The sequence below is a fragment of the Ochlerotatus camptorhynchus genome, unplaced genomic scaffold (assembly GCF_037179485.1).
Source record: "Ochlerotatus camptorhynchus isolate MF236.1 unplaced genomic scaffold, CSIRO-AGI_Acam_v1.1 ptg000284l, whole genome shotgun sequence".
NCBI lineage: Eukaryota > Metazoa > Arthropoda > Insecta > Diptera > Culicidae > Ochlerotatus > Ochlerotatus camptorhynchus.
The window spans coordinates 109,342-132,309 of record NW_027040773.1 but is presented as its reverse complement, the minus strand read 5'-3'; the positions used below and the strand labels follow the sequence as shown (position 1 = coordinate 132,309).

The following is a 22,968-nucleotide window of genomic DNA, read 5'->3' as shown; positions in this document are numbered from 1 at the left end:
CCGGTTTACTGCAACTTTAAATAGGTTGGGTCGTACTCTTCCCGTCCGAGCGCTTGCAGGTACTTTTGGCGCTCTTTCATCACCACTTCCATAAATGCGTCGTTTTTCTGAGCAATCTCCAGGGCGCGGCTCCAGCGATGCATTCTCAAACAGAACCGAATGGCTTCAGGTATCTTCTTATTGTGAAGCAATATAATTTCCGCTTCCTGGATCCTCCCGTTCATTATGGAATTTTCAGCCATCTGTTCCGGACTGGAATGGGCCAAATCGTTCATATAGGCCAAATAGTTCACCTTATCGATTTGCAATGCAGCGGAGAATGCTTCCTCGCTGATCTCCAGTTGGTTCCTCTTGGATGCCATCGCAGCCAGAGTAGCCCATAATATTTGATTCTGAACCAATCGGCATAGTTTCAATGCTCGCTCCCAAGAGTTATCAGCGAATAGTTTATGCAAAATTACACAATACATTTTCACAGAAACGGTGAAGATGGCTCCGGAACTACGAAACGTTACATTCGCCCCTTCAAAGTTCTCCAAAGTTATGTTCTTACCGAACTCACTCGTGTCAAAAGTGAACGTTGTAAGCGCGATTAGCGTCGGATCGGTACATGCCTCCCCTGGACAGTACCATACACTGTAGCATGAATCGTGTAAGCCTACGAGGATGTTTGTATCGCTGGACCACATAACTGTGCAAACTTGTGTTCCAATCTTATGGATTGCGTAATCCGGCCCACTCCGAACGCATGTAATAAAAAGATCTCGATTTACGTCAATGAATACGAGATACTGATCGTCGGGATTGCCGAAACGACAAACGGCGACTTCCACCATTGGTGACTTGTTTTGAATCGTGTAGGGTTCTTCCTGTCGGCTTGCGCTTGGCAAAAGATCGAACACGTGTATAATCGATTGATCCGAGTAATCACGTATGGCTAACGTATCCAAGCCCAGAGAAATACAGCGATTGTTGAGATGCGGAATTTGCGATTGCGATGCTGGGAATCGAGGGTTCAAATGTAGCCGGCCGGTGTAGGTGTAGATCCATATCGATGTGTTGTCCACCAGAAGAAAGTTTCTGCAATAAATGATATAGGTACTTGAAATAAATTTGGAGGAACGAAATTTGAGAAACTCACTTCTTGCCTAGAACAATGATTTTGATCTCTGTTCGTCCGTCGATTATGATCGGAGTGTTGATATAATTTTCATTGAAGATATGTACTTGATGAGCTGTGGCGACCACCAGATGTCCATAGCCCAGTTCCCATTTGATGACCCGTTCGGAAAAGTCAAGAGTATCTTTCGTCCTTGCCACTATGTCGTGGAGGGTGATCGTCTTCCGACCGGTTGTTGTTGCCTTCAGATTGCGGTTGCGAAGTTCTCGTTCGATAATATGTCCGAATAATATAATTCCTGTGCTGGTTCCAGCCGTTATCTGCGTCCCATCCGAAGACCAAACGATGTTAAACATTGAGCCAACCGTTTCCTGGTTGAATCGGTTGATGCTGTGGCTCCACTGCGGATGAAATTTTTGATTTGTGAAACAGGCGCAATTTGTGTTTTATAGCATTGTAAATACATGCAGTCTTATTTTGCGTGGCGAGTGAGGAGAGGTGACCTCTGTCACTAATGAAATGAGAATTGTCGCGTGACGTAACTCTCCATTTTATTTGCACGGAGAGTCACGTCACACAAATTGCCTATTGTCACCCACTCGTCAGCGGGGGAAATGAATTCCTTGAACGCTCAATTTTGGCCAAAGCATGTTCTGAAACATGATGCATCCCACTGATAAACCGACATGAGCAAAGCACATTGCTGACATCTGTCCTAATGTTCACAGGAAACTTTTAGCTAATGCCAGTGGTTCTCAAATATTCGTAAGCTCGTGAATATTGCAGGCAGATATTGCAAGTTCAAAATGACAAATTAAAACTCCAAAACGGTTTAAACATGTCAAACAGGGAATTCAAACTGCAATTTCAATAACCCGAAAAATTGTCTTAAGGGGTTGTTCATTAACTACGTAGACAGTTGTTTGGAATTCTTGCCCCCCTCCCTGTGCATAGACAATTGTTCATACACAATTTTTAAAATTCGTATGTGCTGTGGATAATTACCGAACAGACAAGGATGCATAAAGATTGAAAAAGAATGTCTGGAATACAAGAAAAATCTGATTTTTTTCGTTGATGTGCATAAGAATGCGGATTTGAGGATAAAATGGATGAGGGATCAGGAAGTGTGGTTCGCGCTCACTGTGAAGCAGTGATCCCGGTAGCGTGGCCAAAACCTCTTGCGCTGTGGATATGTATTTTGCAGATTTGCTGTCTTCGACAAAGTTGCTTAGTTTGTGAAGGGTCAACTTTTGGTGATTTCTGATTAGTTCGTATTCATGCCGCGCAGGTGGTGCTTGATTCTATATTTTAAATAAAGAGTCATAGAAGGATGATTTACTCGGCAAAGTTATGCATTTTATAGTTCTTAGTAATGTTGTCCAAGACATCAATGACCTGTGACTCATAAAAAGCAAGGCATCGGCCCAGTAAGAAAACTTACTCGTAATTGTTTACGGTATATAGGGCAAATGTCTCTAATGTTGGCCTATGGATCTAAGATTCTGTCCATCGCTAAAAATCTGCTATTTATCAATTTTATCTAGATGAACGCGTTATTGGGACGTTACTAATGGATATTTTTGGTTGCTATTGAAAATTTAGTCGATTGCTGAATTTATGTATGGGCCCAAATTAGGGACACTTAGGCCGACATTACCTGCATTTCCCCTAGGTCAAAATTAAAAGCCTTGTAAAAATTATAGATCTGATCCAAATCTCACATGTTTTGAAATGTATCACACATTTTTGTACAAATGTCAATTATTCAAATCAGCGCAAAAAGGAGCAAGATTTTTGCATTAATTACTCTGAATAAATTTGTCAGTTAATTTCTGTCTTAATTTAAGTAAATTGCATTTTTATACACCACTAGCTTTAAACATTTTAGAAAATACTTATATGTTTTTTTTTAGGAATACGAACTAATAAAAAAAACGCCAAAAGCTGGCTCTTTGTAAACTAAACAACAACTAGCACTATCTTGATGGTGGATTATGTGTTGCAATTATTTGACATGTTATAAAATGTTATAACTATCCAGTCTGGCCAGCGTTTAAAATAGCCTTCAAAATCGAACAAAGCGCATACAGAGTTGTAATTCAAATCCTTCGATTCAAGTCGGCTCAAACCCGCAACTTTTTACGCGTAAAACCAACCGGTGGAAACTAACGATTTAAAATTGGCTCACTACTTGACTAGTCTATTGGTCCCAAGCAAATCGATTAAAGTACCCCATTCTAGTCAAAATTTTAGTACTATACTATGGGATTTTCCTATGTTTCGAGGGGTGCATCAATTAGCTTGGGACCGAAGAGAATACCAGCATAGAGGTAACTCTAAGACCAGAAGGTTCCGATGAAACATGCTTAACTATTTGTGGCTCAGCTCTGGTACTATCTTCGGTCCCAAGATAATCGATGCACCCCTCGAAACATAGGAAAATCCACGAGCCCCTCATTTTATCTGTCAAACTTTCATAGCGAATCAAAACAAACGTAGTGTAGTACTAGAAATTTTGACTAGCATCTTAGATTTTCCTCTATGGTAAAACCTTGAGGCAGTGTTGTCGGATAAAGGAGAGATGATTAAAGCTCCTCTTGAAAACTGTTGGAGTAAAGTATCAAAGCAGCCATCAACAGCGCAGCAGAAGGTACCAGTTGGGTTCTTGGAGAGTAGCAAGCAGATTTTTGGGAATTGATTAAGCCAGTTTATAGTTTTGTAGACGGGCGATCTAAAACCCTCCAGTAAAATTATGGTCGACTGAAACCATAGAACTGGAACAATCTGTTCCAATCGAGCAGAGGATTTTAGTTTCATTGGAGGAAATTATGACAGACCTCCATACTTTTACTAGAGGGCTTTAGGGTGATCGACAACAGACCAACCTTTACGTTGTGGCAGAGGGTGTCCAAAAGTGTCGCCTATTCATCGATTTCAAAGCCTCTTAGCCATACTATTGCCCAAGAAGAACTATGGCAGATTATGCACGAGACCGGTTTTTCCGGAAAACTAACCAGACTGATCAAGGCTACGCTAGATAGTGTACAATGCTCTGTGAAGATATCGGTTGTGTTTGGTGTTCAGGACTCATTTGTAGTTTGGACTGGTCGGCACATCGCTGGGTCTCGTTGAAGAGTACGCATTAGAGGCGCCACCTATAAATGACCTAGATGGAGCATTTATGCCAGGATCTTCAAGCTCTTACGGACCATCAGAGTCCGGACATTCACCGTCATTTATACCGTATTCGTGATAATGTTTGCACCATCGTTCAAATAAGGTCCCGTTTCACTGTGCATACAATGCCTTGGGTTTCTTTGCATGCACGTAACCTATAGCTCATACCGTAGTAGGCTCTGTATAAAAGAAAATGATTTACTTAGTTTGACAGTTGCACCATGACGAAGTGCTAGCGTATTCGGGATTTGTCCCACGCGCAAATGTCGCAAAAAGACATTTCAATAGCCGTGGGAGTGCCCTGGTGGACCGTCAAAAGGGTTTTAAACCGAGAAAAGAAAGGACAACTATCCGCGAAGGTGGCCACAGGTCGTCCGAGGTCAGCTCGGGTTCCGAGGGTTATCGCTGCTATCAAAGGTAAGATTCGGGTGAATCCAGTGTGTTCAATAAAAAAAATTGCAAAGGAACTCGGGATTAGTGACTTTACGGCACAGAAGATCGTAAAGGAAGATTGCGGGGCGAAGTCGAGGGTACGAAAAAAAAAACACATGATTACCAACCGAATCCGGGAGCTACGAGTCGAACGATGCAAGAAGATCTTAAACTTCCTTCAGCGAAAAAATCCGGTAATCCGACGAGACCATGTTTACCGTCGATCCCGTATCAAATTCCAGAACCGACCGGTATCTTAGTTCTCTTCCGGTAAAACAAATGGCCGACGAGCACAAGAACGCACATCCTGCTAGTGTTATGGTGTTTGGATTGGTGGCTTTCAATGGCAAAAAAATGGACCCGGTGTTCATTCAAGAAGGCGACAAGGTCAACACGGAGGTCTACATCGGGATTTTAAGTAAGTATGTTCTTCCGTGGATCAAAGAACAGTACGGTCCGAAGCCAAATGTTGTATTTCAACAAGATGGGGCTCCGTGCCATACCTCGAACCGCACTCAGAAGTGGTTGCAGGAACATCTTCCATTCTGGGTGAAGAAAATATGGCCGCCATCCAGCCCCGATCTTAATCCGCTGAATTACTTAATATAGCGCGTCTTGAAGGCCAAGGCCTGTTCTAACGCCACCTGAGTACAGCAAGCCTCAGACAAACATTGACCCGTATCTGGAGAGTAATGGATCCAGACTACATTATTAGAACCTGTTGTGCATTCCGGAAGCGTGTGGAGGCCGTAATTGCAGCAAATGGAAACTCGATCGATGTTTAACATAGTTTAAGACTCAGTGAAACATCCCCCTTTGAATAAATAAAAAAAAACCCGAAACGAAATTTTTGAGAATTTTTTTTAATTTTTACATTGCTCAATGGTGCAAACATTATCACGCATACGGTAGAGCATCTCCGTCTTATTAATCGAACAGGCTTGCATTTTTCAGGTCTGGCACCTTTCTTGCGTTCTCTTCAAAGATGTGCCAACCACCACACTCTTAAGTCACTTACAAGTCCTCATCCATAAGTCAATCACTAACAATCCGACGAAAAGTTCAGAGATCTTCCGACGAGAAGTTCAGAGAACTTCCGACAAGAAATTCACATAAATTCCTTCAAGTTTCGCAGAAAAGTTTTGAGAACTTCCAGCTAGAGGTTCAGAGAACTACCGAAGAGACGTTCAGAGATCTTCCAATGAGCAGTGCAGAGTACTTCTGATGAGAAGTTCAGAGATCTTCCAACGAGAAGCTCAGAGAACTTCCTTTAATTTCCTACGAAAAGTTTAGCGAACTTCTGACAAAAGGTTCAGAGAACTTCCAATAAAAAGTTCCCTGAAGTTTCACATGATTTCCCTGAAGTCTACAGAACTTCATTAAAGTTCCCTGAAGTTTCGTCGAGAATTTCAGCCGTCGATAAGTTTAAAGATCTTGCGACGACAAGTTTAATGACTTTCCGACGAGGTGTTCAGAAAAGTTCACAAAACTTCCGACGAATGTTTGAAGAACTTCAGACAAAAAGTTCCCAGAACTTCCGGCAAATACTTCACAGAACGTCATTAAATTTCCCTAAAACTCATAGATCACCATTAAAGTTCTCTGAAGTTAGAAAGTACAGTAAACTTCCATCGAGAAGTTCAGAGAACTTCCGACAAGAAGTTCAAAGAACTTCTTGGAAGTTCCATAGAATAGTTTGAAGAACTTTCGACGGGAGATTCAGAGTACTTCGTACGACATGTTCCGAGATCTTCTGAAGAGAAGTTCCTAGAAGTTCACAGAAATTCATTTAAATTCCCTGAAGTTCCGACAGGAGGTTCACAGAACTTCCGATAAGAAGTAAACAGAACTTTTGACGAAAATTTAACATAAATTCCCTGAAGTTCAAAGAACTTCATTGAAATTCCCTGAAGTTCCAACGCAAAGTTCATAGAACCGTTGAGAAGTTCAAAGAACTGCCGCCAGGAGGTTCTGAGAACGCCTGACTTATCAGAGATCTTCCGACGAGAAGTCCAGAGAACTTCCGATGAGAAACTCCAAGATTTTTTGACGGCAAGTTCTGAGAACTTCAGACGAGAAATTCAGAGAGTTTCCGACAAAAAGCTCTTAGTACTTCTGACAAGATGTTCATAGTACGTTCAGAGAACTTCCGACAAGAAGTCCAGAGGACTTCTGAGGAGAAGTTCAGAGAACTGTCATGAAGTGGTTCAGAGAACTTCCAGCGAGAAGTTCAAAGCTTCCGAGAAAAAATTCAGCAAACATTCCGATGAAAAATTCAGAGATTTTCCGATGTGGACTTCATAAATTTCCGACGAGAAGTTGAGAGATGGTAGTACCATAGAGGTAACTCTAAGACAAGAAGGTCCCGAAGAAACGTGCACAACTTTTTGGCTCAAATCTGGTACTATCTTCGGTTCCAAGCTGATCGATGCACTCCTCGAAACATAGGAAAATCCACGAACCCCTCATTTTACCTGTCAAACTTTCATAGCGAATAAAAACAAACATAGTGTATTTTTTTCCCCTTTGGTTTGTTTTTTCCGTCGATCTTGTTTTCCGTGCTGAGCACCAATGCTACCGACGTGCCAGGAAGGCAGCTCCCACACCTGGACCCTACCTATCGACCCATCAACTCATGAACCGGGGACCAACGGCTTTACTTCCCATCCGAAGGAAGGCGAGATGTTATGCCTCAGAACATCCCGGCGGTGCCGACTGGGATTGAACCCAGGCCTGCTGGGGTGAGAGGTAATCGCGCTTACCACTACACCACCGGCGCCGTTAAACATAGTGTAGTACAGAGATTTACACTAGAATTGGGTACGTTAGTCGATTCGCTTGGGACCAATAGTCAAGTAGTGAGACAATTTAAAAACGTTAGTTTCGTATTGATTGTTGGTAGTACCATAGAGGTAGCTTTAAGACCAGATGGTCTCGAAGAAATGTGCTCAATTTCTTGGCTCAGCTCTGGTACTCTCTTCGCTCCCAAACTAATCGATACACCCCTCGAAACATAGGAGAATCCACGAACCCCTCATTTTATCTGTCAAACTTTCATAACGAATCAAAACAAACACTAAAATTGGGGTACATTCATCGATGTACTTGGGACCGATAGGCTAGTCCAGTGTGAGCCAATTTAAAATCGTTAGTTTCCACCGGTTGTTAGTACTGTACCAGAGTGGCAACTTCGAAATCATATTCAGAATTTTGTTCTGAATTCTTTGAAGTACTTTTTTACTGGTAGTGCAACTACTAGACCACCAGCAAGGGCTTCATGAAAACGTGTTTAAATATAAGAATATTGAATGCCCTCAATGAAGCCTTATTTATAATTTATTATCTCGTTACTCATACGTCTGATTGAAAAACTGTAAACTGGAAGGTTCAAGGAAATTAATTGATATTCTCAAAATTGGACGCTCACCAATAGTATTCTAAAAGGGCGAACGTTGCCCAAATTACAGGATTAGTAAATTTTATGCTATGAATATTTTGAAAATAAAATAACTTAGCAATTTTAGCATTATGATAGTTTTTTGTAGATTTAACGTAGTTTAATGTTTACACTATTTCAACGATAATTTTTAACTGTGAGCAGTATTTAAAAAATACTACTTTTTTCAAAAAAATATTTTTTGTTGTTTATTAATTGTCCAACTTAAACACATTGTCACACGTTGTCTGAGCTTCAATTTTGGATATTTTTTTAAAAGAAAATGCACTTTGAGACATTATAAGTTTTTATTTAATTTTCAATTGTTTATTGCAAAGATACACAATTTTTTTAATGTGCGTATTTTTTTCTAGAAAGGCACAATACTGCTCCACACTTTCGCCAAAGACACCGTTTCAATCAAACAAATCGTTCTCGAAATAGGTTTTTTTGAATTAATGGATATCATTTTTGCATGAACCTTTTTAAAAAGTTAGTCGTGTACAATACCAAGGAACCAAATGTTTAAAGTGGCATGTTGGGTAATAACAATCAGCTGCCAAAATTTGGACTAAATAAACTTTCCCTCCAAATTTGGTCAAAATCGGAAGAGGTTAATTTTGCAATTTTTCTCGGTCACTTGGCGCGGAATGACCCAAAGGTCAATGCTTTGAAAATATGTCACCAGAGAATCGTGATCTTTATTACTTTACAATAACAAGAAAATGTCCTACTGCACATGCAAGCCTTGTTTCTACTTACCCCTGAATAATGGCACAGTTTGAGCATATTGAATCCACCCACAGCAAGCAACTCGCCATCGGGACTGAAATCCAGTGAGGTAATCGCATAATCATCACTCACGCTGGTATAGATATTGGCGCCTTGAGTGTCCCAAATTTTGTACCGGCAATCTTCGCCGCCCGATGCCACCATGTCCGTGTTGTTCGACCAAGCAATGCACAGCACCAAACCATCGTGAGCTCTCCATTTGGTGAGTTTGCTGTTGGCCGCCAACGGTTTGATGGCCACAAACGGTCCCTGACAGTAGGCAATGGCCGTGGCATTAGGTGCCCACCTGGCACAGCGAATCTGTCCCTCGTGCTGTACCACTGTCGATCGGAGCATTCCCGAGCGTGACCAAATTTTGATAATACCATCCTCACCGGCCGTCAGCAATCCAGCACCATCGGGACTCCACCGTCCGGAAACAATGGTTGCATTGTGGGCTGCTACGTTTCTCTCGACGCGGGCACTTTTGTTCAAAATAATGAACCGTCCATCGGCACTGGAAATCAGTAAGGTATCACTTCCCTTAGCACCGGCTCCACCGGAACTGGTAACAGCGGCCCCTTTCGGTAGCAACCAGTGCAAGTCGGTTGGATTGAAATCATCCGGCAGCTTTGCCACTTGCATAAATTCCCTGTTTGAGGATGTCCACCGGTACAGCTGATGGTCTTCGCTGCAGCTGTAGATTTCTTCGTTGTTGCACCAACCCAAGGCGGAAACTGCTTCCTTGGATTTCGATTCTTTTGTAGAGTAAATTTTGAACTTCATTTTGTAACTCTATTAACTCTTGAATTAAACAGACGGTCATGTTTTGGCCCGGTGCGTTGTCCGGGATACATCGTGCAAGGGGAAGGCCCATGTGCGCACGTGTCGCCCGTTGCACCACAGGTGGTTGTTTGCTGTTCAATAATGTCTCGACGCAAACATTTGTTTGTTTGTTTGTTCATAGCTAATATTAGTTATGTTCCCTAGCAGTAGATACTCTGACTTTCCCTTTTCTTTAGAGGAGTTGAAAGTGCGGGAACCACTTTCTGCACTGTAGCTATACGCTACTGCAGGTACGGGAGCAAACCATTATACTTTAGGGAAGAAGATAAGTTCCAGTTGAGGTGCATATAGCCAAGCAGAAGCTTTGTTAGTTCTATGCCAAGCTTCAGATTACTTACCTGGGATATCGATTGACTCAAAGCTTTAGGAAATGCTGAGCTTGAATTCTCCCATAAATGATGGGAGAATTCAAGCTCAGCATTTCCTAAAGCTTTGTAAGGACAGCTACTTACCCTTAACGCTGCATTTAAAATCTTGTGAGTCGTTGCTTGACAGAATCAATATAATTTGAACATAGAACATGACCATTACCTCATACATTGAGACAGGTTTTCATCTTCGAATGTCCCCAACGCAGAGCAATGAAAATTGAACACAAGCGAAGTTTTTTTGTTTTCCAACCAAGGGCGCTTTTATTTGAAATTCGTGATCAAGTGCATCGGTCTGTTTCTTGCTGATTCCTGAAACAGCGATTACGTGGCATAATACGGTATGGTAACTTAGGAGATCTAAAACTGCTCGATTCGAATGTAGAAATAATCACGATTCAGTTTTTGCTTTGCTTTGTGCCTCTGATGTTCATCATGACATCGTTTGGTTATTAATGTTTTATTGTGGATTTTGAACGATCAGCATCATTATACGATAGATATTTACTATGCTTTTGTATGGAATATGTAGGATGTAGTTTTCTTTATCTAGTAATTAAAATTTTTACCTCTGAACCGTAATCTTATCGCATTTTGTCATTTTGTGATGTGTTTATATGTAATAGCTAAATTGAATAATATATGTCTGATACAACTCTGATTATACATTGTACATAATCTTCAACGTACGTCATAAAATGTCTGATATTTGTTTTCATTTGCAATGGTAGCCATATAATACTTGTTTACGATATTTTGTTTAATTTTGAACAACATTGAAACGGGAAAATGTTTCTTATTGGAAAGAGATTAAATATGTGTGTCATATAATGTTGATTACAATTTTTATTTCGACAATGTAATGTTATTCCATTCCCAATGTATGTTTATGAGTATATTTGTTCAACGAACATACGAGGAAACAATTTTGCTATCCGTATCTTCACAATAATAATGATATTGATAAATTCATAATTCAGTTTCCGTTGATGCGATGCTGGTTACCGTTAATCCCGTCCTGTATCGCAGCGTAGGGCAGCGTTCGGAAGGGTGGTCCGACTCCGGTTTTCTGCAGAGCCGTTTTCCCTTCGTCTCGCATTATAAAGGCTGCATTTTTTTTCATATATCCGAACTGCATCATGATTAGGGCGTACATGCTGTTGTAAGCAAACACGTCAATCGGCGATTTCTTGCGAATAAAGCTCAATCTCGGAAACTAACAGGTCAAACAGGTAGATGAATGAGATTGAGCTTTTATCCGCAAGAAATCTGCGATTGATCTGTTTGTTTACAAAAGCATATACGTCCTAATCACGATTCAGTCCGGATATGTTTCCTTTTTCAATTTCCCGTATATATGTACATAGTGTCTGTGTCCGGGTGAGAGTTGCCAGTAGGTTCGATTACCGTCTAGGCTGTGGCGACTTTGGCGGCTGCCAGTTGACCGTACTTTCGCAGCAGACAGCTTTTCTTGTTTTCGTTCTTGTTGCAGTCATCATTGTCGTTGAAGCTCACGCTGCGTTTCTTCTTTGCAATCATAAATCGCTTCTGATGGGGGAATCCTGAAATTGAAGAAAAATATTGTGTTTAACAGCTTTAAAACTATATGTCACAGTCTACACTATGTGCTCGTATTGAGCGTTGCTGTGGTTGCGAGCAAAGTAAATTCGAAGACTGTTTGCTTTGCTGTGTTGATGTTTAATCAAGGGAAAACTTTTTCTTTGAATGGAAAGATCCATCGCAAAACGAAACATACCCGATACAGGTATACCTCGATATGACGTAACTGTTACTCTTGACTTCCATCGCTGATTTTTCGTAAACGATCATTCAAGCAAAGTTATAACACTATCGGAAGATGAGATAATCCCCCATTTATTGGTAATATTAATTTGTATGATTCAAGTGTTATTGGCGAGATATTGACGATGGAATTCAAAAGTGACAGTTACGTTATATCAAGGTATACCTGTATAACAATAACTTTAGGAAACCAGAACGTAGAAAAGTGTGATAGAGTCAGGGATCTAGATTAATCTTATAGTACGTTCAGACTACAGAATTATAACATGTTATAGCGCTATCTTGATGGTGGTTTCATGTTATAATACTCCAGTCTGGATAGCGTTTTAGACTAAAAGCTTACTTTCACCCTGCGCTTTGGTCAGATAGCGTACAGGGCGTCGTTGTGCCAATTTGGTCGTGGCACATTTCGAGTATGAGAGAGTGATTGCAGTTTGCTCAAAAGTGCCTGTGTAAAATGCAAGTACTTTCGATGATTACCCGTAGTTGTTACAGTGAAGTTACCCATATTCTCGTTTATGTCTAGACGTGTTTGCCATACACACACTAAGATTTTGTTTTAGTGTTCGGTAAATTTTACCGAAATCAGAACAGCTGAACGTTCGGTAAAACTTTGACCTTCATTTTAAAGTCCATTGAATTAAAAAAATAATTTCAAAACATGTTCAACCTTGTTTAAACGATCAAATCTTGTCATTTTAGTGTACTGAAAAGCAGTTGAATTAAATTGTATAAATTTTACCGAACAGTTCAGCTGTTCAGATTTCGGTAAAAAATACCGAAGTCGGCGAAAATTTCTAAGTTTGCAGAACCAGAAACATTTTTATTTGATTTTGTGTGGTGGATGGGTTTCGGGTGTGGACACGCATATGGGTGATAATATTAAGTTTCCGTTAGGAAAACGTTGAAAAATTGAGAAGTGGTTCTCAAACTGAAGCGATATACAGTTTGAGAACCACTTCACTTCGCAACCGATGAACCATTCTGACGGCCCACATTACCGTGCAGGCGCCGTGTGTTGGCGTTGGCAGGGTCCAATATTGGACAGTTTGATGTTTATAAAGTACCATCAGTTAAAACTATATTTTTGTGCTTTATCTCTATACATCATTAGGAAGAGATGAACTAGCCTAAGGCTAAAAATCTCTTAAATAAAGTTAAAAAAAATATACATCATTAGGTGTTTCTTAGCAGATTGGTGTACGCTGATTCAAAGAGTAAATGGTATTAACATTGAGCTGTCCATAGTTGGGTGTTGTTGAAATTGTGGTACTTGCACAACATTTCATGTGAGTACCAAAGTAACCATATAATCACAAAATAACTTTAAATGTAGGTTCAGAGTGAAACAATGTCATTGAGATATAGTTACCCAAGCAACACGGCTTGTCATAAAAAATTGAAAATACTTTTTAATGACTTACGTAAAGAATCAATAATACTGTAATATACGTCATTTAATACATTTGTATAACCAAAAAAGCGCAAGACGCGGAGCTCATACAATTAAATCTGGTCTTATAACATGTTCTGGAAACATCATAAAAACCAGCGGCAAAAAAAACAATAAAAAAACTTGAGCATGGGATTCGATCACTGTTCTTGCCAATGGCATGAAAATTATATTCTCGTTCAACACGCTTTCGATCCGTCACAAAGATGTTTTGTTAGCAGCAAAGCTTACATCTAATTGCCAGAGTGTTATTTAAAAGTATTTTCAACAACTTATAAGACAACCTGCACATTTTCAGTTCTATTATTTTATGAGATGAGTGTTTTCAACTTTCTTTATAACAAACCTCCGAATACCTCATATGAAACTGTCAATCATTGCGTGATGAGACAGTCCGGCTCAATGGCGCTGTCAATGTTTACGTCAATCTGGAAAGTTCAGAATTTCTTAAAGAACTTTATAAATGCAACTAGGATTGATTTTGTATACAACAAGTTTTTTAGTGGTATTAAAACAGTAAGATGCACGTTTAAATAACATTTAAAGATAAAAGCAAAATAAAACTATTTTGGAAAATGTTGAATCTAGGAAGTATGAAGAAAACATCTATAAACCTCATATATAAGGGGGGATGTTTTCTGCATCACTTATAATACATTTCTATAACAAGCCGTTCTAATTATTTTTCAAAAAGATGTTTTATGTGTTACTTGGGTATTCAGATGAAACTATTACTTTAATAAACTAATCCTGATTGTATCTCTTTTTCGTTTGCTTTGTTTCGTTGATCCTAAACCATTCAGATTAATGGCAGCATTTATGGAGGCAAAGTTGCCTGCAGAAAGTTAAACGTCAAAGTTTGTTTATCTTTCGATAGTTGCGCTGTGAGATCCAGGATTCTTCCAGGCGGTTTTCTCCAAGGGGGGGAGGTGGCTGTCAAATACGAACAATCGTCGCCTACCTCGCATAACTGGTTCCAAACGTAAACAAGCCATAAGAAACCTACAGCGTTTGTTTACGTTTGGAACCAGTTTCATACAAGATGATCAGTAGGCTGATTTGACAGCACATCCCCCCCCAGGTTTTCTCCCGATGGATTGTGAGCAGTTACTCAGATAGTTTGCGACAGGGTGCCTTCCATTCATTTTGGATAAAAAAATGTTTTATTAAATTATGGAATAATAAGATATTATAGTAGTATTTTGTTTGTGTAAGCAACAAGAAAAGACTGTGAAGATTGTGTTTGACACATAATACCTGCCAATTTTGCTACACGAGTGTCGCAATAAGCGATTTTGTCATTTATCTCACCCACTCTTCGCTCTTCACTCTTCGCGAAGCGGCGATTAGAAAATCGCTCATTGTGACTCTGCCAAAGCTAAATTTGCAGGTTTTATGCGTCAAACACAAACATTACAATCTTTTCTTGTTACTTACACATATAAAATATCATTATAATATCTTACTATTCTATAATTTAATAAAACATTTTTTTAGGCAAAACGAATGGAAGGCACCCTGGTTTGCGATACTGTTTTACAACGTTTCGCATTTCGAACAGCTGGAAGCGCAATCGTTCCCGAAAAAGATCCCCTTCTTCCGGATGGTTACAGAAGTGCGCGATCCAATGATGCAGAGATGTACGGTTGAATAAAATTTTCGAAGAGTCTTTCGCCGAATAAAATCGCTGCTTTGGATCGGAAACCAGCTGATCTCCGCTAACTAACAGTTTCAGTGGTTTGCTGTCGGTTGTTATTTCGATTGTCATCGCAAGATCTGGAGAAGGCTGGTATGTTTTTCAACTTTAGACAATGTTTTATGAGTTCGAGGGCCCCACTCACTTTACTCTTCTCCGACAGATGGTCAGTCGTTGGTGGTGCGCTGGTTCTTCTAAAGAAGTAAATTTATCTGAAATTGACTTGATTTTTTCATCCTACTTCGTCTACCCTTCGAGATTTCCTTGTCATAGATTTGGCATTTAGTAAATATGAGGAACCATCTTTTAAGCTCAATTTGTAAACAAAGTAATTGGGGAGTTAATGATGCTTTTTAAAAAGGCTAAAAAGCAACAATAAATGCTTTTTTCTCTAATGCAAAACCTAATAGTTTTATGGTTGCTTTTATAATGATAGAACACGTTTATAAAGTATTTTATAATGACATTAATAAACAATTGCTAATGACGTTTATGCTTGAATTATAGAACAGTTTTAAGGAGGGATTGATAACTGTTTTAAATTTATTTTTAAAACAAGACAGTTTTTGACTTTCTTGCCAGACTATAAAAGGTTTTTAAAACAGCAAAAAGCTGAATTACTAAGCAGGAATGTTTTACACTTTAAAATGCTATATTTAAACTAAGTGGATTGTTCATTGCCGTTATAAAACCATCATAAATCAGAGTGGATGCTAAATGGTTACTGAATTGCTACTTGGGAATGAAAACAAACCCGCAACAACATATTTTTGAAGAGCAAATGTACAGCAAAATGAAAACAAAATTTTTCAATTGCATAAACTGAAATCAAACTAGGATTTCAGTTTGATGTTGATATCAAAACTTGATTTCAATTTGCTGTCATTTTGATGCTGGACTTTGCTAGGGAAATGCTACTGAATTTTGTTGTAACGATAAAGTGAATTGGTGATATACTATAGATATATATTTCGGTTTATTTGAGACTTTAAATGATTGCATTCTAGGAAAATTCACTAATTTTCATTATTTAACAACTGACACTGATGATCTCGAAGTTGAAGTACTTTAACCGTATAGTAGCACCCTTATAGTTCGTCAATTGTTGATTGTATGCACCTCGAACAATCCATTCCCGTATTCTTCAATTTCATTTTCAATTTATAAATGAGTGTTAATTTATAAAAATTATAAAAATAACACTTGAAAACATGAAGAAGCCTGGTAATTCCAACTCATCCAACAACGACAAAAGCGCACTTTCTTCTATCGCCATTTTTGAATTACGAATACGACAAGAAATTGTTCATACCATGAAATTACGAAAAAAAATTACTTGAATTTTACTTAACCTTCACCAGCATGTTATGTGGACTGGTCCAGTGAATCCAGTGGAATTCATTACCATGTAGTTGGATTTTATGTGCGGCACGTGAACCTTATTGAATTCCTATTTTGAAGAGGTTACTTAAATTTTCTGGTAAAAATTACCTTTCCCGGTTGGTTCAATGTATAATGACAAAAAATGGTGTAGGAAAATTTTCAAGCTCTCGAAATTTGTCCAATAACCAGAAATGAGAAAAATCTTTGGCTCTGTTGTCTTGTGAATTTTAGCTAAAACGGCTTCTTTTCTGATTTTTATCTCTCAATCTATGGAATCTACACGAAAACTTTGTTTGAACGAAATTTCTAAAACAGTATAAGGGACATCATGCCGTAGACTAAACATTTTTATATCATATGGGTGGAAAGTTCGTAGAACAAATACTTTAAAATTCTCCACTTTTTAAAATATCTTCGAGCATGACACTAAGTCAAACTTCAATAAAATCACTTTGAATAGTCAACCTCTAGTCACAAAGTTGGTAGATAACACATTAAGCTTCGCTATGAAAGTTGTTACAGCAGATTTCGTCGTTTCAGTCACGAAATACAAATATTATAAGCCGTAAATTACCTAAAAAACATAAAATTAACTTGAAGCACCTCTAAATCATCACCGATTTTGCTGAAAACTTGCACAGAAGTTCAAATTAACATGAACAACAAGTTAAAATGAGCAGGTCTAATACTCATGGCTGACTTAGATCTATATACATTTAATTTTAGACTGCAGTTCTTCATGTTTCTAAATGCATCGCTTCATATTTTGTCCAAGATCTTTAAAAATTGTAAAAAAAAAAGTCTAAAATCGGTACTTTGAACATTTTTCTCTGTGCCTCAGGTTTGCGATCTAATAACAAATTCGTGATCTGCAGAGTGTGGAAATGGAGGTTAGACATTGACCGTTCTCTTGCTTATTCAATTCATACTTATTTTTTTATAACAAATTTATGTCATCCTTAAATAATTTGTTTTATTTTTATAAAGCATGAATAATACCGTAATAACGGATGATTGGAACCATATCTTTCCGATCAATAAATGTCACTATTGGTCACTTTTGTTTTGTTTAAAGTTCATGTAAAGTTCCATAACCGTTTCAGTTAAAGTTAAGCAGGGATTTCAAATTTTCTTCAAACATTTTTGGTAAGGTCAAGCAATAGTTTGCATTTATGCGGGAAACTGATCCTAGAGCTCCGTGGTTTTTTTTTTTATAAATCACTCATAGACATCTTATCAGAGTGAATTCGGAAATGTGACCGGAAAATGAACCCTGTTGACCACGGGATGGTTCACCGGAAGATCCGGAATATCCGTAAAAGTGGTGAATTAATGCAACTGATCGTAGAGCTCCGTGCTTCTTTCAGAACCACTCATAGACGTCTTATCACAATAAATTCGGAGTTATGACCTTAATTTGGACTCTGGGGACTACAGGATGGTCCACCGAAAGATCCGGAACATCCGTAAAAGTGGTGAAACTGATCCTGGTGTTCCGCGATTTTTTTTAAACCTGGCATCAACGTTGTATCAGAAAAACATTCGGAGTTGTAATCGGAATATGAACCCTGGTCGACCGTTAGTACCGGAACTTTCGTAAAACTGGCAAATTAAAGAAGCTGTTCCTATAACTCCGTGGTTTGTTCTAAACCACTCATAGACGTCTTATCATAATTAATTCGGAATTGTGACAGGAATATAAACTCTGGGAACCACGGGATGGTTCACCGGTCGATCCGGAACATCCGTAAAAATGATCAATTCATGAAATTGATCCTAGAGCTCCTTGTTTTTTTCGAAACCACTCATAAACGGCTCACCAAGCTGAACCCGAGGTTGTGATCGGAATATGGACGCTGTGGACTACGGGATGGTCCTCTAGAAGATTCGGAACGTCCGTAAAAGTGGTCACTTCATTAAACTGATCCTCGTGCGCCACGTTTTTTTTGTAACCACTCATAAATACCTTATCAGAATGGATTCGGGGTTGTGACTGGAATATGGACACTGGGGACTAGGTCCACTAGAAGATTCGGAAAATCCGTAAAAGTGGTCAATGCATGAAACTGATCCTAAAGCTCCGCGTATTTTTCGAAACCACTCATTGACGTCTTATCAGAATGCATTCGAAGTTGTGTCCGGAATATAAACCCTGGAGACCACGCGATGGTTCACCGCAAAATCCGGAACATCCGTAAAAGTAGTAAATTCATGAAACTGATCCTAAACATCTGCGGTTTTTCCGAAACCTTATCAAATAAAGGAGACAACAATATAGTTGCTCCAGCCAAAATATGCGTCATAAAAAGTTCTAAAAGTATTTAGAACAAAGTTTTTACGAGAAATGAACGTATGAAAAGAAATCTGTTTTGTTAGGAGCCACCTAACCTGCTTGTTTAAAAATAAAAATCATAACACATGAACCATAAGAGTTAGAAATGTGGTGTCTTGAGCAAAGTTGCTTCGAATTGATTGTTCTATCACTTTTTAAAACATTGCATTGGTCTATCTCAAAAATAAAAAAATTAATGTATTTTCAATTCACCACTTTTATGAACCACCCTTATTTCACTAACATAAAAAGATCGGCCAAAACATATGAAGAAACTTTCCTGATATACCCACATACCTCAAACTGACGGTTTGGGCGGAAACATTTTTGTCTTCCTAAATACGGCTTTGGGACCATTATGCAGTGAATGGTCCTCCGAAAGATCCGAAACATCCGTACAAGTGGTCAATTCAAAGACGTCTTATAATTATGATTGGAAAATAGACCCTGGAGATCATGAATACTCCTCTGGAAGATCGTAGACGTCTCATCAGAATGAACTCGGAGTTGTGATTGTAAAATGGACCCCGGGAACATCCGTTAAAATGGATAGTTTTAGAAAACTGATCTCATCACTCTGTGTTTTTTTTTTGTAGAACTGCTCATATAGGTACTAAATTTTTCTAGGTAGTATTTAATTATTTTATAATTTTTAGGTGCTTTAACGGAATTTTTTAACGAACATAAATCCGAATTCATTCTGATAAGACGTCAAGGAGTGGTTTCTAAAAATCCGCGGAGCTCTAGGATCAGTTTCATGAATTGACCACTTTAACGGATATTTCGGATCTTTAATGGACCATCCCGTCGTGCCCAGCGTTCATTGTCTGGTCAAAACTTCCAATTAATTGTGATAAAACGTCTATTAGTGGTTTCGGAGCTCTAAGATCAGTTTCAGAGCACGGAGCTATAAGATCAGTTTCATGAATTGACCACTTTTACGGATGTTTCGGATCTATAATTGGACCATCCCGTGGTCCCCAGCATCCATTGTCTGGTCAAAACTCCGAATTAATTGTGATAAAACGTTTATGAGTGGTTTCGGAAAAACCACGGAGTTGTAAGATCAGTTTTATGAATTGACCACTTATACGGATGTTCCGGACCTTCCACAAGACCAGACTTGGGTCCTACCGGAAACTTGCTATTTTTTAGATCTTACTCTTAAGTCCCGAACTGAGGAGAGTAAATAATTTCGAGCTTGATGAATTATTCAAGATTCTAATTGAAATATTAGAAATAACGGGCTGAATATTCCATATTTTTTACATGTACATGTATATATTTAAATTTCAAATACCTAACTACATGTTAAAAATTTATTATAGGTGAAAATCAAATTCCCGGTTAATTCCTGGTTTTTCTCGATTGTGGACGTTACAAGAAACTAACTCAACAGAAGATTTGAATTGAATTCCTAGGTGATTCAAAGGAGATTTTATGCGTATCGTGAGAAGAATGAATAGCATGTGAATTTTAAGGAGGATTTCCAGAGAATTCTAATGAGAATTCAAAAAAGAATAAGGTTATATGATGGCTGGGCACCCATTGACTGTTTTCGGCAACTGAAATTTAAACGTTATTCCTTAGTCTATGAGTTATAATCTGGTTAAATGTTCACTACTGAGCAATATTGTTATGTCAGAATTTTCTTATCATGAAATATCCGCTCTACAAAATGCGGATGATTTCAAGTTGCCGATAATAGAACAGCTGGTTAACACGCAGTTCAAATGGAAAGGTTGCTGAAAAAGAGGCTGCCGACAATTGTCACACTCACTTGAGAAATTCATCACTTCTGAGACATCTTTTAGATTTGAGAAATCAGATTCCAAGTGTTGTTTTGAAGAAATTTGAAACCATTGGTTTCATTATGGGGCTCCCTAATAAAATGTGTATGGTTATTTTGCTTAACGACGTGTTCAGGGTATCATCCAAAACATTTGTGAAATAGTTCTATCACTTGAATAAGCATAGCTACAACAGCCTCTTCTACCCTAGCCATTTTGTCCGTCAAATTCAAACCTCCCTTCAACATAAATCTACCATTCTAAGCCCATCAGCATCTTACCATTCTTTGAGGGCTTCGTGTCGCGATGGTCCAGCCGGGAAAGTGTGTCAACGTCCATCGGGAAGCCCAGATAGTCAACGGCAGGCTCGGTCCACGTGTTCATCCATTCACCCTCGTCATCGCTGTAGGGTGCCAACTGTGCAACATTTCTGGAAGTATGCAGACTACCACCACCGCCGCCGCCGCCACCGAGCTGAGCCAATGCCAGGGAAAGGGGAATGTCCTGATAGACCGAGTTGGGCGAGTAGGGCAGCACGTCGTTTGGACCGTTCGCTGGCACGAGCGGGAAGTAGCCGGACATCGCGGGATACGGATCACGGGACTCTAGCAGTGCCAGCAGCGACAGAGCGTCGGCTGGGGTTAGCTTGGATGGGCTGCGCTTTAGTCTGCAATAATTTCGGGGAGAAAGAGAAAGGGAGTCAGTTGTTAGACAGTGCAGTCGCATTTGATGGATTAAAATGGCCCACATGTTGGAGTTTGCACGGAGCGAGATGAGTGACAACAGTGCGGTGGGTGTTTAAATATTAAAGTTCAGTTTCTGCTTGTTTAGTTGCAAAATATGGCAATGGGAAAATTATATAGCACCTTATTTTATAGATTTCTAAAGGCTTCTTCCAAAGAATCGACCACCGTTCAATAGAAAATGTTTTACGAGTGAAATGTAATCCGGTTACATTACGTCCCAAACCGAACGACGAGCGTGGTTTATCTCCCGTTGGGCGCGCAAAGCTTGTATACTCAAGTAAATTTGCAATCTGATATTAGATTACGATAAATTCCAGCATTTTGTCCTATCTTGTCATTTGCCCGCTTTTTTGCAATGTGGAGAGCATTTTCTTTTCTTTCTTTTGTTCTTCAGAGGGTGGCATCAGAAAAATAACTGAGAAACTGCCCTGCTAAATTGCACCTGACCCTTCTTGGCGGGGTTGGCTGTTGACATTCACACTACTTAGTGACACTCAAGGTTGAAACCTAAGCGATAGCCACGGTTACCGGAATGATATCGCATCAGTTATACCCCCACTCGTTGCATGTAGAGGAAGTGCAAAGTGGAAGTCTTATCGCACAAATTGATGATACCTGTTGTAAGTTAGTAATGCTTCGAAATAGACAATTTAGATTATTTTATACGTTTCAGTGTTTTATGTTTCATGCGTTTAAATTGTCAAAGGTTATTTTCACGAAAATCCAATTATAATGACTGTCATTGTAACTCAATTGCCGGGATAAGGCACACGGGTGATAATGGAATTACCACCGAATGCAATTTGTTGTTGTATCATCAATCAAATATTTTCGAAAAGCTGCGACTACCTCATATTGTCGACCATACTTTATTGATTTGGAACAAAGAGCTCCCACCAGTGTCAGTGAGTATCGATTTTCGAAAGGTGGCTGTGTTCTCTGTTATCATTATTATTAATTTAATTTACCTTCGCCCAAACGGGAGTGATGTAGCCTTAGCAAAATCAGGAAATCGTCATGTTGAAATGGCACCGAAAATATTATTGAGAAAATAGCTTTTAGCGTTGTTCTTCCCTGCTCAAAACGTTCCCTTGATTGATTGCTCTCGTGATACCTGTATTTTGTTTCATAAACTTCGGTGCTACCTGTTGATGTACCACCACCATCCTTCATCACCGTCAACGTTATTTGGACAAAGTTTGTAATGTATTAAATTGCTCTTTTCTTTATTGGGATAATTTCTGTGCAATTCTTTCCCTACATTTCGTACCCAAGCCATGTTTATTAGACTGGCCCACAAAAATAAAAGATCTAATTTTCCACGGGCGAACCTCTAGATTTGTGCCTTTAGGTGAGAAAACCATTCTTTGAAAGTTTTAGCTCATTTCGTTGTAGCATGAGCTGGCGCTTTTAGTTTGAATTTTGTATGGGGAATTTGGATAAAGTACATGAAAAAATAACACTCCTAGGTACACTCTATCGATCATAAAAAGTTTCCTTATTCTCGATTTGATTCAGATTTTCAAGACTTTCAAATTTCAACCAAATGTCCAATATGAACATTAAACCAAAAGCGCCAGCCCGTGTAACGTAAAAAGAGCTGAAACATTCA

The 22,968-nt window shown here is 39.0% G+C and overlaps 2 protein-coding genes across 2 annotated transcripts in view; both read right to left on the bottom strand.

The window, feature by feature from the left end:
- Nucleotides 1–5: 5 nt before the first annotated feature.
- On the bottom strand, nucleotides 6–9,728 carry Oseg5 (intraflagellar transport protein Oseg5). The gene is made up of 3 exons (XM_065228259.1): nucleotides 8,931–9,728; nucleotides 1,142–1,521; nucleotides 6–1,080 (listed from the first exon to the last, which is right to left on the bottom strand). Exons 1-3 carry the CDS (start codon nucleotides 9,723–9,725, stop codon nucleotides 6–8), a joined length of 2,250 nt encoding a protein of 749 aa, XP_065084331.1. The 5' UTR covers nucleotides 9,726–9,728.
- A 1,253-nt stretch (nucleotides 9,729–10,981) lies between these two features.
- The window catches only part of LOC135706610 (uncharacterized), a 65,059-nt gene continuing 53,072 nt past the window's right edge, over nucleotides 10,982–22,968 (bottom strand). Inside the window, exons 4-5 of the mRNA XM_065228258.1 lie at nucleotides 20,892–21,277; nucleotides 10,982–11,715 (exon numbers count right to left, since the gene is read on the bottom strand). Of these exons, the coding sequence (XP_065084330.1) occupies nucleotides 11,564–11,715; nucleotides 20,892–21,277 (538 nt within the window). The 3' untranslated portion in view covers nucleotides 10,982–11,563. The remainder of the gene's footprint in view (nucleotides 11,716–20,891; nucleotides 21,278–22,968) is intronic.

Bases quoted from the DNA above. Each gene is read 5' to 3' on its own strand.
- Oseg5 (XM_065228259.1), bottom strand. From the start codon at position 9,725: ATGAAGTTCAAAATTTACTCTACAAAAGAATCGAAATCCAAGGAAGCA. The intron at 1,522-8,930 runs GTAAGTAGAAAC...TTTCATCCGCAG, and splicing joins AACTGTGCCATTATTCAGGG to TGGAGCCACAGCATCAACCG. The intron at 1,081-1,141 runs GTGAGTTTCTCA...CATTTATTGCAG, and splicing joins ATCATTGTTCTAGGCAAGAA to AAACTTTCTTCTGGTGGACA.